Source organism: Ornithorhynchus anatinus, chromosome 16 (assembly GCF_004115215.2).
Source record: "Ornithorhynchus anatinus isolate Pmale09 chromosome 16, mOrnAna1.pri.v4, whole genome shotgun sequence".
In the NCBI taxonomy this organism is placed as follows: Eukaryota; Metazoa; Chordata; class Mammalia; order Monotremata; family Ornithorhynchidae; genus Ornithorhynchus; species Ornithorhynchus anatinus.
This window is the reverse complement of record NC_041743.1, coordinates 22,158,654-22,179,030: the sequence shown is the minus strand read 5'-3', so window position 1 is coordinate 22,179,030 and position 20,377 is coordinate 22,158,654. Positions and strand designations below refer to the sequence as shown.

Sequence of the window (20,377 nt, the reverse complement as noted above, 5' to 3'; positions counted from 1 at the left end):
AACTGCAGGCAGTTTCTCCATCTCCTCTTTCTTATAATGTAAACCTAAGTGGTTGAGACCAAGCATCTGGCAGTTCTGCCCAGCACTAGCATAGCTGGCATAGAGTGGTGGATCTATCTGGATCTCTTTTACATAGGGATTTTGGATATGTTTATTATACAAATCAATAATGTTTAGGCAGGATATATTTATGTATATACATACACATACATATATACATATACACACACATATATGGAGGTTTTATTTACTATTTGGAAAAATGTCTTTGTTATTCAGATTAATATGTTGTATTCTGCCTTAGAATAGGAAATTTCAAAGTTGTATACCTGTTTTTACATTCTTGTGAAGCCTGATGGGCAATAGGCTCAGCCTTCAGGTAGACTTCTATCTAGCCCATTTCCTACAGTCAAGAGTCTTCTTCTGGAGAGGCAGAGTCTGTGACTGCCCCCAGGAAGGAAATGTAACTGCCAATTCCAGTTATTCAGTGAGACATCCTGGCCATTTTTGCATGGGTGACCCTACTCCTGGAAGGGGGAAACCACGTTCTAAAATCTGTAACTTTTAGTGGCTTCAAGAAACCTGCCTCACTTGGCACCTTATAGTAGTGAGAATTATTTTGATCGAACTGCAGCATCTCAACACTGATAAATAGACTCAAGCCAGGCAAATGGAGATTTTTCATATAAAATTGGTTCTTCTCTAACTCACTTGAGTGCCTGAGAATTTCCCTGAAAGCAGCTGCTGCCTGGTGCCCTGAAGGTTTTGAGCTCTCCCCTCAATCCTTTCATTCATTCAATAGTATTCATTGAGCGCTTACTATGTGCAGAGCACTGTACTAAGCGCTTGGGATGAACAAGTCGGCAACAGATAGAGACAGTCCCTGCCGTTTGACGGGCTTACAGTCTAATCAGGGGAGACGGACAGACAAGAACCTAAAACCTAATCCTAAAACCACCAGCCCACCAGGTTCTGAGAACTGGCTTCTCTGAGCTTTCCAGAGAAGCAGCACAGTGGAGGGACAGGTTCAGGGGCTGGAAATGCCTAAAATATTCCCTGCCAATTAATGAGTGTCCTGAAAGTCGGCTATGGTGGAGGCTGGAAGACTAGTAGTGTATGGATATTCACTGTGACCGAGAGTTCCACCCCTTCCACTTTGGGTTTCTCCAGGCAGATTTGGGTTCTAAAGACAGTTCCACTAGAAGGTTCATTCAGAAACAGCCAGGTCTGAGCTGGCGTGACCTAGAATAGGTGTTGCTGGCATTTTATTCAGGTACATTGAGCCCCAGCCTGTCCCTCTGGAATCCCTGACCTCCAGAACATCTAATTGAAGTGAATAACAATAATAATAATAATAACATTCATTAAGTGCTTACTATGTGCCAGGCACTGTACTAAGTGTTGGTATTTGTTAAGCACTTACTATGTGCAGAACACTGTTCTAAGTGCTGGGGTAGATATAGGATAATCAGGTTGTCCCACGTGAGGCTCACAGTCTTCATCCCCATTTTACAGATGAGGGAACTGAGGCACAGAGAAGTTAAGTGACTTGCCCACAGTCACACAGCTGACAAGTGGCAGAGCCAGGATTCGAACCCATGACATCTGACTCCCAAGCCCGGGCTCTTTCCACTGAGCCACGCTGCTTCTCTGGGGTACTGGGGTGGATATAGGCAAATCATGTTGGACACAGTTCCTGTCCCACATAGGGCTCACAGTCTTAATATCCATTTTACAGATGAGATCATTGAGGCACAGAAAAGTGAAGTGACTTGTCCAAGATCACACAGCAGACAAGTGGCAGAGCTGGGATTAGACCCCAAGATCTTTCTGAGTCCCAGACCTGTGCTCTATCCACTAGATCACACTGCTTCTCAGTAAATTAATCAATGGCATTTACTGAGTGTTTACTGTGTGCAGAGCACTGTAGAAGCAGCATGGTGTAGTGGATAGAGCATGGGCCTGGGGGTCAGAAGGTCATCGGTTTTAATCCTGGCTTTGCCACACTTGTCTGCTGTGTGATCTTGGACAAGTCACTTCACTTCTTCAGTTCCCTAACCTGTAAAATGGGGATTGAGACTGTGAGCCCCACATGGGACAGGGACTGCATCCAACTTGATTTGTTTGTATCCACCAAAATGCTTAGTGTGGTGCCTGGCAAATAGTAAGTGGTTAACAAATACCATCATTATTATTATTATGATTATTATTCAATGCTTGGGAGAGTTCAGTGTAACAGAGTTGGTTGACATGTTCCCTGTCCACAAGGAACTTACAGTCTAGAGGGAAGCCAATTTTAAAGAAAATAGAGGACCTTTGCCAGAATAAATTAAGCATATTTTGTCAGATAGATTAATTTGATGTCAAAATATTAGTTTTGTACATCATGTCATTCATTTAGATCAATTGGATATCAGCACATTATTAGGGATAAAAGGGATATCAGAAAGATTGGGCCCTTTGATGGATTTTGCTCTCTTTGCAAACCACGTAAAAATACAGCCTAAAAGCCAGATTGTTTGGAATTAGCATCAATTTCATTGCTGCTGGTATAAATTAAAGGGTCTCAAAACAAGTTAGCAGAGATGGTGATCTTTTCTTTTGCTCTGAATGCTAAACTAATAGTACTGCTGATTATGGTACCTCTTTGTATGTTGTATTTACATTTTCAATTTTGTTTCCAGTGATACATTTAGGGTGAAAAAATCTCCAAAACGGTCTCCTCTCTCTGACCCGCCTTCACAGGTACACCACTGTTTTGATACTATCATGCTGTTGCTCACCTGGGAGGGAGCTGAAATGAGTCTCACTGTTTTAAGCCATCCACTGGAAATCATGCTTACGTTCTCCTTTAAAAAATATCTAGGGGTCCTGAAATTTGCTCAAACTCTCACCTGAAAATTGGTTTGGGTGTGGTCCAATTAAAGAAAATTCAGGCTTTCCTTTGGAAGTAAGAGCCAGGTGGGAATGTCTGTGCTATTTTAAAACAAGCCATAAGAAGTAGCCTTCTGGGCCAGGCTGTCTATCTTCAGCCTTTGGCTCTCTCTCTCTCAAAGTGGCACCAAGGATGTGTGGAGGAGCTTATATTTCAATTCATTCATCACGGATATTTATTGAGCTCTTTCTGTGTGCAGAGCACTGTTCTAAGCAGTTGGGAGAATATAATGCAGTTGGTAGGCATGGGCCCAGCTCTCAAGTGGTTTACAGTCTAGTGGGGGAGATAGACACTGAAATAATTACAGATGGGAGGCAATAGTATTGCTTTGAGGGTGAGGATAGGCTGAGAATATCAGAGAACTTATTGGGTATTGACTGATGGACCCAAGTACACAGATGACCCAGAGGAGAAGGAGAATAGGGTGCAAAGGGATAGTTTGGTCTGGAAACTGATATGATTTAATCAATCCATGGTGTTTACTGAGGACTTACTATTATTATTAAATACCAACATTATTATTAGTCATACCATGTGTAAAGCTCTGTACTAAGCACTTGGGAGAGTACAATATAACATCAAACACATTCCCTGCCCACAACGAGCTCACAGACTAGAAGGGGAGACAGACATTAATATAAGTAAATAAATAGAAAAATAAATGTTAAAGATATATATGTATATAAGTGCCATGGGGAAGAGAGACGATGAATGAAGGAGCAATTATGAGCAGCGCAGAAGGGAGTGGGAGAAGAGGAGAGGAGGGCTCAGTCAGGGAAAGGAATGCTCAGTCTGCGCAGAGCACTGAACTTGGGAAAGGAAAATACAATAGGGTAGGTAGATACAACCCCTGCCAACCAGCAGTTTACAGTCTTCAGGAGAAGAGAGAAGTCTAGTGCATAGGTGACAAATAAGAGGGAGCGGCTAGGGAAAATGAGGGTTTAGGGAAGGCTGCTTGGAGGAAATGTGATTTTAGGAAGATTCTGAAGGTGTGGAGAGCAATGGACTGTCAGATAGGGAGAAGGAAGGAATTCCAGACCACAGGAAAGGACATGAGCAAGAGGTCAGCAGCAAGATAGATGAGATCGAAGTACAGCGAACAGGTTGCTGTTAGAAGTGTGTGGATTAGGTTGTAGTGGGAGATCGGTGAGGTAAGGTAGGAGGGAGAGAACCAGTTGAGTGTCTTAAAGCCAATGGTAAGGAGTTTCTGTTTGGTACAGAGGTGGACTGGCAACAGTTGGGGGTTCTTGAGGAGTGAGGAGATGTGGAATGAATGGTTTCTCAGAAAAATAATCTAAACAGCAAAGTGAAGTATGGACTGTGGACTATAGACTGTAAGATTGCTATAGGCAGGGAATGTTCATTCATTCATTCAATCATATTTATTGAGCACTTACTGTGTGCAGAGCACTCTACTAAGTGCTTGGAAAGTACAATTCATCAACCAAATTACTTTGCTAAATTGTATTCTCCTATGTGCTTAGAAAGTGTTCTGTACACAGTAAGTGCTCAGTAAATTCACTTGACTGACTGGAATGGGGGAGGCAGGAAATAAGGTCAGTGAGGAGGGTGATGCAGTGGTCAAGGTGGGAAATTGTAAGTGCTTAGATCAGTGTTGTACCAGTTTGGACTCAGAGGAAAGAATGGATTCTAGAGATATTGTTAAGGTAGAACGGACAGGATTTCATGATAGGTTGAATGTGTGAATTGAATGAAAGAGATGTCAAAAATAATGCCAAGGTTACAGGCTTGTGCGACAGGGAGAATGGTGTTTTTTGTCTCCAGGGTCACCCTGGGGGACATGTTCAAATGAAAAGATTAATTCTAAGTAGGACTTTTTTTACTTGCTGTATGTGAAGATAGAGGGAGTTCCAAATAGGAGAGATAATGTGGGCAAGGGGTCAACAGCAAGAGAAACAAGATTGAGGCAAAATAAGTAACTTGGTGTTAGAATAAATTAATCAGTGGTATTTATTGAGTGCTTCCCACATGTAGAGCACTGTACTAAGCGTTTGGGAGAGTACAATACAACAAAGTTGGGGAACATGTTCCCTGCCCACAGCCTAGAGAAGTTAAAAGAGCTGGAGATGGATCCACACTAACTAGGGTGCCACAATTGAGGGTAGGTCTCTGGCCCTCTTCACCAACAGCAGAGACAATCAGTGTGAAACTGAATTGATCCTGAAAACAGTGATTCTGAGGATTCAATCTGTGGGGTAAGGGCATTTTAAGGAAAAACTGTGCGGGTAAACAGTAACACTCTTTAAACCATTCCCCAGCCCCTGTCTGTCAGCCTCTCAACAGGTAATTGGCACTGAGCCTCACACCCCTCACAGTCTTCATTCTTCTTATACTCCCCTCACACCCCTCAAACCCCTCACAATCCTCCCACTCCCCTCACTCCCCTAAAAACCATCACATTCCTCACTTGCCTCACTCCTCTCACATCCCTCATATCCCTCAGTGCCCTCACACCCCTCACACCCCTCTCAGCCCTCTCACTCCCTTCTCACTCCCCTCATAGCCCTCTCACATCCCTCACTTCCTTCACTCTTCTGTCTCTCCCCTCACTCCCCTCACTTCTCTCGAACCTCTCCCCTAAACCCCTTCACCCCCACTACACCCTCTCACTCCCTCTCTCCCCTCACACTCCTCACACCCTTCAAACTCCTTACTCCCCTTCCTCTCTTCACTCCTTTCTCTCCCCTCACACCAGTCACTTCCATCTTTCCCCTCTCTCCCCCTCTCCCTTCATGGCTCACATCCCTCATGCCCCTCCCTCCTCTCATACCGTCACTCCAACTCCCCTCACTGCCTTCACTCCTCCCATCCTCTCACTGCATTCACTCCTCTCACTTTCCTCACTCCCTTCACTCTCCTTTCATTCATTCATTCAATTGTATTTATTGAGCATTTACTGTGTGCAGAACACTGTACTAAGCACTTGGAATGTACAATTCAGCAGCAGAGACAATCCCTGTCCAACAACAGGCTCACGGTCTAAAAGGGGAAGACAGCCAGTAAAACACTCTTCCCACTCTTTTCACTCTCTCATCCTCCTTTCATCCATCAGGGTTGACTAGAATCTACCTTCCCTAGTTCCTGATTTTTCCCTCTACTATTATGTTATGAATGTCTTGTCCATGGATTTATCCAAATCTTTCTCCAACCCTTTGATACTTTCTGCTTGCCCAAACTCCTGTGGTAATGGATTCTTACCTGGTACAAATCACACGTGGAGTACTTTAAAATCCCAACATTTATTATATCAATTAAGAATAACAAAACTAAGCAAATCGATAAGAAACGGACTCATTAAACTGGTGCTGGAGCTTGGAGGCAGTGAATTCCATCTTAGTAAGAATCCCTTACTAATTAATATGATATACTTTAAAACACCAAAGTTCATTAAGTCGATTTAAATAAATGAAACTAAGCAAACGAACAAGAGTGATATGCCAATGAGAAAAGGACTCATAAACTGGTGCTGGAGTTCACAGGCAGTGGTTCCATCCTAGTAACAATCCCTTACTAAGTAATATAATTTAAAGCACCAAAGTTCACCAGGTCAATGTAGATAAATGAAACTAAGCAAACGAATAAGAGTGATATGCCAATGAGAAAAGGACTCATTAAAGTGGTGCTGAAGTTCACAGCAAGTGTAGATTGGTACAGCTAGCACAATCATCATGAGCCACCTCCAAGGACAGGTTTACATTGATGGAAAGGCTAAGAAAAACTGAACTGCTGTGGGTAAGAATGAAGCTCTTTTGTCTTTGAAATTTTGGAATCCTATTTTATCATTCTACCTGAATACCTACTCCTCTGAGTCCCTCTGTTAAACCCACTGAGGGGGGCAAAGACTGACTCTAGCAGGGGGCAAAGAGTCAGAGGAGGGAAATGGGGTGCTCACAGAACTCTGATTTTGAGTTCTGCCCCATTTAGTTTCCATACCCAAACTACCTTCCCTTGACAACCATACTGACACTCTCAACACCACCCTCCCTAATTCTCTCCTGGACCCCCTCCAATCTGGCTTCCGTCCCCTCCACTCTACTGAGACTGCTCTCTCAAAGGTCACCCATGACCTCCTTCTTGCCAAATCCAATGCTCCTACTCGATCCTAATCCTCCTCGACCTCTCAGCTGCCTTTGACACTGTAGACCATCCCCTTCTCCTCCACACCTTATCTCACCTTGGCTTCATGGACTCCGTCCTCTCCTGGTTCTCCTCTTATCTTTCTGGCCGTTCATTCTCGGTCTCCTTCGCAGGCTCCTCCTCCCCCTCCCATCCTTTAACTTGAGGAAGGGTCAGTTCTTGGCCCTCTTCTGTTCTCCATCTACACACACTCCCTTGGTGAACTCTTTCACTCCAACTTTCACTTCAACTATCATCTCTATGCAGATGACACACAAATCTACATCTCTACCCCTGTTTTCTCCACCTCCCTTCAGGCTCGTATCTCCACCTGCCTCCAGGATGTCTCCACCTGGATGTCTATCCACCATCTAAAACTCAACATGTCCAAAATTGAGCTCCTTATCTTCCCTTCCAAGCCCTGTCCTCTTCCTGACTTCCCTATCACTGTGGATGATATGACCATCCTTCCCGTCTCTCAAGCCCGCAACACTGGGGTCATCTTTGACTCAGCTCTCTCATTCACTGCACACATCCAATCCGTCACCAAGGCCTGCCGGTCTCACCTTTGTATCACCAAGATCCGCCCTTTTCTCTTGACCCAAACGGCTATCTTACTGGTCCGGGCTCTCATAATATCCCAGCTGGATTATTGTGTCTGCCTTCTCTCTGATCTCCCTTCCTCCTGTCTCTCCCTGCTCCAGTCTATTCTTCATTCTGCTGCCCAGCTCATCTTCCTGCAGAAATGCTCTGGGCATGACACTCCTCTTCTTAAAAACCTCTAGTGGTTGCCTATCAACCTCCGCACAAAACAAAAACTTCTCACTCTAGGCTTCAAGGCTCTCCATCACCTTGCCCCCTCCTACCTCTCCTCCCTTCTCTCTTTCTACTGCCCACCCTGAACGCTCTGCTCCTCTGCTGCCCACCTCCTCACTGTCCCCTGGTCTCGCCTCTCCCGCCATCAGCCCCTGGGCCACGTCCTCCCGCGGTCCTGGAATGCCCTCCCTCCTCACCTCTGCCAAACTAACTTTCTTCCCCTCTTCAAAACCCTACTGAGAGCTCACCTCCTCCAAGAGTCCTTTCCAGACTGAGCTTCCCCTTTTCCCTTTGCTCCTTCTGCTCCCTCTGCTGCCTCTCTGCCCCCCCCCCCCCACTTCACCTCCCCTCAACTAAGCCTCCTTTCCCCCCTTTCCCTCTGCTCCTCCCCCTTTCCCTTCCCCTCCCCCAGCACTGAATTCATTTGCTCATTTGTATATATTTTGATTACCCTATTTATTTTGTTAATGAGATGTACATCCCCTTGATTCTATTTATTGCTATTGTCTTTGTCTTCCCCGATTAGACTGTAAGCCCGTCAGTGGGCAGGGATTGTCTCTATCTGTTGCTGAATTGTACATTCCAAGTGCTTAGTACAGTGCTCTGCACATAGTAAGCACTCAATAAATACTATGGAATTAATGAATGAATGAAGTCAACTCATTTGTTTCCCTGTTCCTTCATAGATCTTGTACTACTAACACACAGACCTGGATCACCTCTTCACCTCCATTTTCTTTGCTTCTGTGCATGAGCGGCAGAATGCAGCTTGTGGATACCCAGCTATCAGGCCAACCTCATCCACTGTCTGTTCATCCTTGCCTGCTTTATTCATCCTTGCCTGCTTTACTCTGCCCTGTCCTCTGCTGGCTGCATTATTTTTCAAAGGCATATTGACTCCTTTGCCCATTGCCCCGTCCCATTGCTTTAGACGTTTAACTTGCTCCTTAAACTATCTGCCCCCACACCACCTCATCTCTTGCCCCAAAAGTCCTGACCATGTACTTTATTGAGAAAATTGAAATCATCAAGAGTAATTTCCCTAGAACCTCCCATGCTCGTCCCCAACCCCTCCTTAATAATAATAATAATGTTGGTATTTGTTAAGCGCGTACTATGTGCTGAGCACTGTTCTAAGCGCTGGGGTAGACACAAGGGAATCAGGTTGTCCCACGTGGGGCTCACAGTCTTAATCCCCATTTTACAGATGAGGTAACTGAGGCTCCTTCCTCCTGCTCCTTCTTCAACTCTCCCATCTTTCCCAGCAGAATCTCAAAAGGAGATCTCTTGCCTTCTCTCCAAAATCTGCCCCCCTACTTGCACATCTGACCCCATTGCTTTGTATTGTATCAAAGCACCTGCCCTCTCCCTGCTTTTAAACATGCTCATGTCTCCCTTAACCTAAAAAAAAACACCCTTTACCCATAGCCCCTTCCAGTTTTCACCCCATATCCCTCTTACCATCCCTTTCAAACATCTTGAGAGCTTTATTTACATCTGCTGCATCCATTTCCTCTCCTCCAACTCTCTATTCGACATCCTGGATTCTGGCTTCCATCCTTTCCACTTCCTCTCCAAGTACATTAGTGACCTCCTTCTCATTAAATCCAATGACTTCTTCTCCGTCCTAATCATCCTCCACCTCTCAACTGCCTTCCTTTGACACTATGGACCACCCCCTTCTCCTGGAAAAACTATCTAACTTCTAGCTTCACTGACACTGTCCTTCCCTGGTTCTCCTCCTATCTTTCGGGCCACTCATTCTCAGTCTCCGAAATGAGCTCCTCCTCTGCCTCCCACCACCTAACTGTGGGAATACCCAAGGCTCATCTCTGGGTCCCCTTATATTGTACATCTACACCCACACCCTTGGAGAACCCATTCACTCCCATGGCTTCAGCTACCACCTCTATGCAGATGGTACCTAAATCTACATCGCCACTGTTTCTCTCCTCTCTGCAGTCTCTCATTTGCTCCTGCCTTCAGGACATCTCTACTTGGATGTCCTGCCAACACCTCAAACTTAGCATCCAAAATTGAACTCCTTATTTTCCCAACCAAACTCTTTCCTCCTTCTGATTTTCCTGTCACTATAGACAGCAACACCATCCTCCCTGCCTCACAAACCCATAACCTTGGTGTTATCCTCAACTCATCTCTTTCATTCAACACACATATTGGATCTGTCACCAAATCCTGTTGCTTCAACCTACACAGCATTTCTAAAATCTGTCCTTTCCTCTCCATCAAAGTGCTACCATGTTAATCCAAATACTTATCCTGTCCCACCTTGATTACTGCATCAGCCTCCTTGCTGAACTCCCTGCCTCCTGACACTCTCCACTCCAGTCCATATTTCATTCTGCTACCCAGATCTTTTTTTATAAAAATTTTCATTCCATTTTTCACCATTCCTCAAGTTGCCTATCCACTTCTGCATCAAACAGAAACTCCTTACCATCCACTTTAAAGCACTTTGTTAGCTTGCCTTCCAAGCTTATCTCACTGCTTTGCTACTACCACCCACCCCATCCACTTCACTCCGCTAATGCCAACCGACTCACTGTACTTCATTCTCATCTATCTCATCACCAACCTCTTACCCACATCCTATCTCTGGCCTGGAATGCCCTCTGCCTTCATAACCAACAGATGATCACTCTCCCCACCTTCAAAGCCTTATTAAAAGCACATCTCCTCCAAGAAGCATTCCCTGACTAGGCCTTCATTTCCTCTTCTCCCATTCCCTTCTGTGCCACCTTTGCATTTAGATTGGTACCCTTTACTCACCCCTCCAGCTGTTCCATAGCACTTATATCATACCTGTAATTTATATATTTATATTAATGTCTGCCTCCCCCACTAGACTGTAAGTTTGTTGTGGACAGGGAACTTATTGACCACCTCTGTTATATTATACTGTTCCAAGGGCTTAGTATAGTGCTCTACAAACAGTAAGTGCTCAATAACTATGACTGATAATGAGGCTTGATCCCATATCAATGTTATTTATTGAACAACTCTGATTGATATGGGTTCAAACCTCATTAACAGTGAATAATATTTATTGAACACTTACTGTATATAGAACACTGTACTAAGAACTAAGAGATGTAATTTCAGATACGCTTTGAATATAGAGAGAGTTGATATCTGTCCAATTTGAAGAGAGAGGGAGTTCCAGGCAGGGAGGAGCACATGAAGAAAAGGTCAGTAATAATGTTGGTATTTGTTAAGCGCTTACTATGTGCAGAGCACTGTTCTAAGCACTGGGGTAAATACAGGGTAATCAGGTTGTCCCACGTGAGGCTCACAGTTTATCCCCATTTTACAGATGAGGGAACTGAGGCACAGAGAAGTGAAGTGACTTGCCCACAGTCACACAGCTGACAAGTGGCAGAGCCGGAAATCGAACTCATGACTTCTGACTCCCAAGTCCAGGCTCTTTTCCACTGAGCCACGCACAGGAGCTGTTGCTGCATGAAGCAGACTTCTCCTTTGGCACTTCATAGATTTTTCTCTTCAGGTCTTTGAAGACCAAAGGTAGAAAAATGATGAAGTGAGTTTTTCTCGGAGGCAGATTTTTCCTTCTTTAACCCTACATGCTACTCTTTCTGGCCCTTAGGGAGAGAAACAAAAGCAGGAGATAGTTGGAAACCAAAGTGGGACCTGACTTACAGGAAGTGAATGTCTTCCTTTCAAACTCAAATCTTCTCTTTTCAGGCCTCGAAGAATTTAGGTAGAGAAATAAAATGATAGGAAATTGTTTGCGTGAAGCAAATATCGCCTCTTCCGCCTTAAATAGTCTCTGTTCAGGGCTTTAGGGAGAGAGATGAAAGCAGGAGCTCATTTTCTTGACACAAATTTCTCCTTTTAAGCCATAAATTTTTGCATTTGAGGTCTTGAAGACCTGAGGTAGAGAAATAAAAGTAGGAGATTGTTTGCATGAAGCAAATTTCTCCTTTTGAGGTCTCAGGTATTCTTTTTCCATGCCTTGCAGACCTTGGGTGGACACATGAAAGCATGACATGGTTTTCATAAGGTCAGTTCCTCCTTTTGAGCCTCAAATCTTTGCTTTGGCAGAAGAGACATGAGTGGATTGGCTTCAGAGCAAGAAAGCCGCCAGCTGGGGTGATGTAGCGGGAGAGGAGTGAGGACAAGAGGGAGCAAGCTAACTGAGTGACTTAAAGCCAATAGTCAGGAGTTTCTGCTTGATGAAAAGAAGAATGGACAACATTGGAGACTATGATGAGTGGGGTGATGTGGGCAGAGGAGCAACGAACAGCAAGTCCTATTGAGAAGAGCATGGGCCTGGGCATCAGAAGGACCTGGGTTCTAATCCCAGATCTGCCAATTGCTTGATGTGTTACCTTGAGCAAGTCACTTAGCTTCTGTGTGCCTTAGTTACTTCAATGTAAAATGGGAATTAAAGCTTCCTCCCTCTAATTTAGTCCAGGAACCACTGTGCCCAACCTGATAAACTTATATCTATCCCAGTGCTTAGGAAAGTGCTTGACAAATACCACAAAAAAACTTTTAAAAAATGGATCAGGGCAGCAGACTGAAGTAAAGACTGGAGAAGAGGGAAATTGGTGGCAGGTAGACCGGGGGGAGGGGGGGGCAGTTGGAAAACCGAACAAGGCACCTCCACAAACATCAAAAATGATGACAAGGTGAATATACCTGCTTTACTTGGATCTCAGTTTTGCTACAAAACATCAGTCAGAAAAAGAATATGATAAATGAAATACTGGCAATGTAAAAATGTTTCAACAATGCTTTATTTCTCGCAAGGGCATCAGTGGAGAAGTGAGAATGGCTAATGGGGCAAACACAGCAGAGTATGGGTGGATTCCTCTTAGGGGATCAGAAATAGCAGTAAGTGAAGATGTTTGTGCATTTCAGGATCCCACCCCACTGCCAACTCCAGAAACACCACCAGTCATCACCACTGTGGCTCACGCGACTGATGAGGAAAAACTTGCGGTGACCAATCAGAAGTGGACCTGCATGGCTGTGGATCTTGAGGCAGATAAGCAGGACTACCCACAGCCATCTGACTTGTCAACATTTGTAAATGAGACCAAATTTGATTCCCCCACAGATGGTAAGCAAAACAATGGCCCTGCAGACCCCCATCCTTTTGCGGGGCAAATTGTCTTAAACAAGCAAGAAGCAAAGAAGGACCATAAAGAAAACCATCAGACAGGTAATTGAGGTGTGGTTTTGCATGCAGTCACATGGCACCTGCAGCTGAGGATGAATTTTGGGTTGCTTTCTAGCATAACAGTAATAATAATAATAGTAGTATTTGTTAAGTACTTACTATGTGCCAAGAGCTGTATCAAGTGCTGAGGTAGATACAAGATAATCAGGTTCCACATGGTGCTCACAATCTAAGAAGGAGGGAGAATCAGTATTGAATCCCCATTTTGCTGATGAGGGAACTGAGGCACAGAGAAGTTACGTGACTTGTCCAGGTTCACACAGCAGGTATGTGGTGGAGCCAAAATTAGAACCCAGCTTCTCTGACTCCTAGACCCATGCTCTTTCCATTAGCCCACTGGGCCATCCTGCATCTTCCTGAGCTGAGCACGGTGCACAGGAATATTGTATCCCAGGTGCTCTATCCCTGTCTGTGCTGTGTCCTGTGCTCATCCAAGTAGAGATGTGCTGAAGGTAGGTGCAAATGAGAGACCACAGAGGTAGTGCCAGATACTGGCAGGGGAGAGGTAACCCTGGGCCAAGGCTCAAAGCAGCAGAGATGAACGACAGGCCTGCAGGGCACGTGAGGTGAAGATGATGAGTAAACTCTCCATACAGACTCACAAAGCCTCCCAGATAACTGGCAGTTCTGGCTATGTCACAGAAAAAGGATTCAGACCAGGAAGCATTCATTGTGATCTTTTCAGGGAGAGGGGGCGTCAATAGTTCTGTTTGGAGTGCACTCAGATAACGATAATAATAATAATAATAATAATAATAATAATAATATTTGTTAACGGCTTACTGAAGTAACTATGCTTCTCCATACTTACTATGGAGAAGTAGCATGGGGTACTGGATATAGCACGGGCCTGGGAGTCAGAAGGTCATGAGTTCTAATCCCAACTCTGCCACTTGTCTGCTCTGTGACCTTGGGCAAGTCACTTCACTTTTCTGTGCTTCAGGTACCTCATGTGTAAAATGGGAATTGAGACTGTGAGCCCTACATGGAATAGGGACTGTGTCCAACTTGATTTGATTGTATCTACCCCAGCACTTAGTACAGTGCCTGGCAGATAGTAAGCACTTAACAAATACCATCATCATTATTATTATGTGCCAGGCACTGTATTAAGAACTACAGTAGATACAAAATAATCAAATCAGACACAATACCTATTCCACCTGAGGCTCTCAGTCTAAGTAGGAGAGCAAATTGAATTATTTTGCAATTGAGGAAACTGAGGCACAGAGCAGTTGAGACTTGCTGAATGTGACACAGCAGTCAAGTGGTGGAGCTGGGATTAGAACCTTGGTCCCCTGACTTCACAGGCCTATGTTCTTTTCTCTAGACCATGTTGTTTCTGGGCCCTTCTGTTCGTTCACCAGAATGTTCTCTGCGATTCAGGACAACCCAGGCAAAGAAGCCTGTCCTGACTCTTACTCAGTATTGGTAGTTATTTTGTGCCTACTATATATCAAGAATTATGCTAAGCACTGTTCAGATCAAAGTAATCAGATCAGGCAAAGCCTCTCTTCCCTTCAAGGCTCACCATCTAAAGACTAGGGAGAGCAGGAGTCATACCCATTTTGCAAATGAGTAAATTGAGGCATAGAGAGTGATTTCCAGAAGGTTAAACTGCAGGTCAGGGACAGAGCTGGTTTTGGAACCTGAGGCTCCTGATGCCCATGCTCTCTTTCTTAGGTCATATTGCCTCCTCTTACTCTCCAAGAAGCCCCAGGAGTGATCCTTGTTTTTAGCAGCAGTAATAATGCCTGCAACTCACTGTTTATTGCACTGCTTACCTGAGTGAGATGAAAACATGGCTCCACTGCTTGGATAAAATACCTGGAAATTGCTGAGCATCAGGATGAAGCACTTATCATTGTGATGGGTTGGAGCAATGGTAGCTGCTGCTCCTGAATAAGAGGAGGGGCCGGAAAAGGAAGGGGAAAGGCCAAGAGGATTTGGCGAAGGAGAAGGAGGAGGAGGAGGGGAGGAACCGTGCAGCTACTGGGTTCTCCCTCAACCTGCTACTGCCCTGCCACAACCCTGTCACCGTGGAGGAGGGTTGCTCTCTCATCATCGGCATGGCCAAATGCCTGTAATTACATCGCTGGTCCATAAGAACAAGCTAAAACTGCTCATGTCTGTAGAGCCCATAGCAATATCTGGTGCCTGTAAGTGGGGGTAGCTGCCCCACCTGGGTCGGGGCAGGAGGAATCCTTGGGGTATCACTGCCATTGCCACTTCCCTGTCCCTCCTCATTTCAAATGGTGGGTTTCTGAGAGCATTCAAAATGCAAAGTGCAAACAAGGGTCATGGAAGAATTGAGTTTAATTGAATGTCAGGATACACTAGACATCTTGGCTTGATCGCCGAGGCACATATTTTAACCCTCCTTTGATAACAGCAACTGTGGTATTTGTTAAGCATTTACCCTGTGCCATGCACTGGACTAAGCACTGGGGTAAGTACAAAATAATCAGGTTGGATTCAGTCCCTGTCCCTCATAATGCTTGCAGTCTAAATATCAATCAATCATATTTATGAAAATCTGTGCACAGTGAACTGTACTAAGCTCTTGGGAGAGTACAACCCAACAATACAACAATACAATACAATACAACAATAGTTGTAGTATTTGTTAAGTGCTTACTGTGTGCCAAGGACTATACTAAGTGCTGGAGTGGATACAAGCAAATCAGGTTAGACACAGTCCCTGTCACAGCTGGGCCTCACAATCTCAATCCCCATTTTACAGATGAGGTAATTGAGACATAGAGAAGTGAAGTGACTTGCCCAAGGTCACCCAGCAGACAAGAGGCAGAGCCAGAATTAGAACCCATGACCTTCTGATTCCCAGGCCCGTGCTCCTTCCACTACGCCATGCCACTTCTCTAATAGACACATTCCCTTCTCACAATGAACTTACAGTCTAGTCGGGGAGACAGACATTAATATAAATCAATTATGGATATGGACATAAGTGCGCTGGGACTGGGGAGGTGGATGAATAAAGGGAGCAAATCAGGGTGACGCAGAAGGGAGTGGGAAAAGAGGAAATGGGGGCTTGGTCAAGGAAGCCCTTTTGGAGATGTGCCTTCAAAAAGGCTTTGAAGCTGAGGAGAGTATTTTCTGACAGAGAGGGAGGAAGGGTATTTCAGGCCAGAGGCATGTTGTGGGTGAGAGGTTGATGTTGATATAGATGAGGTTGAGGTACACTGAGTAGGTTGGCATTAAAGGACCAAAGTGTGCAGTTGGGTTGCAGTAGGAGAATAGTGAGGTGAGGTAGGAGTGGGCAAGGTGATTGAGTGCTTCAAAGCTGTTGGTGAGGAGTTTCTATTTGATGCAGAGGTGGATGGGCAACCATTGCAGGTTCTTGAGGAATGGGGACACACGGACTGAATGTTTTGTAAAAAAAATGATATGGGCAGTAAAGTGTGCCCTGGAGTGGGGAGAGACAGGAGATAGAGGGGTCAGCAAGGAGGCTCAATGTCTAGAAGGCAGGAGGAAATGTGAGACTGCAGAGATCAGGGCTGGAGATGTAGATTTGGGTATCAACGTCATAGAGATGGTAGTTGAAGCCATGGGAGCGAATGAGATCTCCAAGGGAGTGGGCGAAGATGGAGAATAGAAGGGGACCCTGAGGGGCATCTGGTTAGCTGGTGGGAGGCAGAGAAGGAGCCCACAGAAGATAATGGGAGTGTGTGTGGCTAGAGAACTAGGAGGAAAACCAGGAGAGGACAGTGTCAGTGAAGCTGAGGTTGGATAATGTTTCCAGGACATGGGAGAGGTCAGCAGTGTCAAAGCAGCTGAGAGGTTTAGGAGGATTAGGATGGAGTAGAAAACATTGATTTGGCAAGATCATTTGTGACCTTTGAGAGGGCAGTTTCTGTAGAGTGAAGGGGATGGAAGCCAGATTGGAGGGGGTCAAGGAGAGAATTGTAGGAGAGTAACTTGAGATAGTGGGTTTGGACAACTCACTTGGAGTTCAGAGAGGAATGGATGAAAGGAGATAGGGAAATAACTGGAAGGAGCCATGGAGTCAAGTGAGGGCTTTTTTAGGATAGGGGAGACATGAGCATGTTTGAAAGCAGTGGGGAAGAAGCCATTGAAGAGTGAACAGTTGAAGATGGCCGTCAGGGAGGGAAGGAAAGGGGCAAGTGTTTTAATCAGGTGTGAAGGAATAGGTTCAGATGCGCAGGTGGAGGGGCTGGATTTTGAGAGAAGGCAGGAGATATGCTCCTGAGATAATACTGGGAAAGATGGGAGAGTTGAAGTAAGGGCAGGAGGAAGAAGGGACTGGAGAGGAGCAGGGGAGATTTTAGGGAGATCTCACCTGATAATTTCAATTTTCTCAATAAAGTAAGTAGCCAGATCATTAAGGGCAAGGGATAGAGGAGGCTGGGGGACAGAGGGTTTGAGAAAGGAATTAAATGTCTGGAACAACTGGTGAGGACAATGGGGATAGATGTCAATATAATAGCAGGGAGAACAGGTAATGAATCCTTAGTTTACATATAAGGAAACCGAGGCACAGAGAAAGTAAGTGATTTGCCCAAGGTCACACAGCAGCCAAATGGCAGAGCTGGTATTGGAAGCCAGGTTCTCTGACTCTCAGGCCTCGGCTCTTTCCACTAGGCCACGCACTTCTCTTTCAGGGGTTGGGTTCTGTGGGCAAAGCCCTATCTGCTTCATGCACACTCATTCATACCCACCAATTTCAGTGCATTGTAAGAGTCCTGTCAGAGCCAAGCCTGCGCCAAACACTTCCAGAGCTCTAGAGGAAGAAATTGAGAAGACTTGGCAAAGAGATGTTTGGCATGTTTGATTTTAAATGCTAATGAACACAAATAGCCTTATTCCCTTAGAGTCACAGAGGAACTCGACAACTTTTAGTAATAGAATACTGTTTATCTCATGGCCAATTGAGCAAGGTTCTTGTTAGGCATTGAACAAATGACTCCTTGCTTTCTTTGAGCCAGGACCATTGGACATATGCCAGATAAGTAACATGGAGGAAAAGCTGTTCCCATTTGTCTTTACATCCCATTAGTGTAAGGTTGTTATCAAATTTCTAAATAAAAACGTCAGAGATTTTGATATTTGAGGCAAGCACCAGGGAAGGTCATGGTGCCTTCTTAGGCCTTGGAGTTGCCTGATGCCATATCCAGAATGAATGGTCTCATATAAAATAGGGTTCTGAAAGCTTAAGGAAACACATGATGGATGCTTCCACTGATTATGGAGTCCTGGCTCCTGGCTTTTGTGCAATCCAGTGTTTCCCATGAGGAGAGGAACTGGTTTATCTGGCAAATAGAGAGGACTATTCTTTTAAGGAGAAAAAACATAGCCATGAGTTGAGTTGAGTGATCTGAGACTCTTTTTTGAGTCAACCCTGAGGAATGTAAGACTTCAGATGGAGGGTTTCTCTGAAGCTCTCTAGCAACCAACTCTGGTTTCCCAAATTTGGGGAACCTCTGTTGTTTTTCTTCTTCCAAGCATCATCTGCTCTCTCAGCAGTTCTTTTGTCTACATATCACCTCCTAGTTCCCTTCTCAGTGAAAGTTTAGGTTTATCAGATGAGCTGGCTGATTCTTCTGAATAATTAACGGACTAGCAACTCCAGGCCAATAGTAAGTTATAGTGGTAACGCTGGGGGAGGGGAAAAGCTGATTCATTAATAACATTGAGTGACATCCTAAAAAGTCTTATGCTACTGGGCTTTTGGCATTAGACTGACACTGGTATTCCTCAACAAAACCAGCATGTGGTTTTTATTCCAATCCATTTCTTCTCTCTCCCCCTCAAAGTGACAAACTAATGAAACACAAATGGGTTAGATTTAAAGCCTTCATGAAGGATGTCTGTAGAGTTGTTGCCTTTGGTCGGAACCAACTATGGAGTAACTCATGAGTTTGTGGATCAGAGGGTTGGAAATGGACTCACCAACTAGGGGTTTAATGAGTAACAGAAGTAGGTTTATTGAGATGATAACACAAAGAACCTGCAGTAAGTAACCCTCACTAGCAAAGCTATTCCTAGGCTAATAAGTAATAAATAGACTGGCTAGCATGGTCCTCAACTTCTAGCAGCTGGTGGAACTGGGAAGGAGACACTGGTTGTCTCCAGGGGCTACCTTTCAATTCATCCCAGCATAGGCTACTTTTCAAATCACCCAGCAATCAAGTTACCAAAGGGTAATACTCACTTCTCCTAGCACCAGTGAGAAGGTCCGATGGTCACTCAGCCTCACACAGGATCCTACAGAGTGGGCCTCCTCAACTCTGGGTAGAGGCGACTCTCCACAGCAGTGTGCCAGAGTTCCAACCTACTACAAAGAGTTCATGTATATATCTTGCTACTTCCCGATCCTCTTCCCTTTCATTGGCCATATTTCATTCATCAATAGTATTTATTGAGCGCTTACTATGTGCAGAGCACTGTACTAAGCGCTTGGAATGTACAAATCGGTAACAGATAGAGACAGTCCCTGCCCTTTGATGGGCTTACAGTCTAATCGGGGGAGATGGACAGACAAGAACAATAGCAATAAATAGAATGAAGGGGATGAACATCTCATTAAAACAGTAGCAAATAAATAGAATCAAGGCAATGTACATCTCGTTAACAAAATAAATAGGGTAATGAAAATATATACAGTTGAGCGGATGAGTACAGTGCTGAGGGGATGGGAAGGGAGAGGGGGAGGAGCAGAGGGAAATGGGGGGAAAAGAGGATTTAGCTGTGGAAAGGTGAAGGGAGGGTAGAGGAAGCAGAGGGAAAAGGGGAGCTTAGTCTGGGAAGGCCTCTTGGAGGAGGTGAGCTTTAAGTAGGGTTTTGAAGAGGGGAAGAGAATTAGTTTGGCAGAGGTGAGGAGGGAGGGCATTCCAGGACCACGGGAGGACGTGGCCCAGGCGTTGGCAGCGGGATAGGCGAGAACGGGGAATGGTGAGGAGGTGGGCGGCAGAGGAGCAGAACGTGTGGGGTGGGCAGTGGAAAGAGATAAGGGAGGAGAGGTGCGGGGGGCAAGGTGATGGAGAGCCTTGAAGCCTAGAGTGAGAAGTTTTTATTTTGTTTTGTAATTTTTGGGGTCAGGATCATGTTACAAAACTCAGTGGAATTGACTCATTCCAGTCTAGTCATTCGGTCTTAATGCTCACCCAGCCCTTCCGGGATCATTAGTACCAAAAAGTATGGGGTCTGTTTAGCTAACTGCTTCCTATTGCTCCCAACCAGTCCTCCGGCATGAGTAAGCTTAAGCTTGTTAGCCTGGCCAC

General features: G+C 44.9%; 1 protein-coding gene across 7 annotated transcripts in view; it reads left to right on the top strand.

The window, feature by feature from the left end:
- The window catches only part of LOC100084468 (transforming acidic coiled-coil-containing protein 2), a 298,341-nt gene that overhangs the window by 237,148 nt on the left and 40,816 nt on the right, over window positions 1–20,377 (top strand). For 6 of the 7 annotated variants that reach the window (XM_029080506.2, XM_029080510.2, XM_029080508.2 and 3 more), the window contains 2 exons: window positions 2,685–2,745; window positions 12,794–12,995. In XM_029080506.2, the coding sequence (XP_028936339.1) occupies window positions 2,685–2,745; window positions 12,794–12,995 (263 nt within the window). The remainder of the gene's footprint in view (window positions 1–2,684; window positions 2,746–12,793; window positions 12,996–20,377) is intronic. The other variant, XM_029080512.2, reaches the window with a different exon arrangement.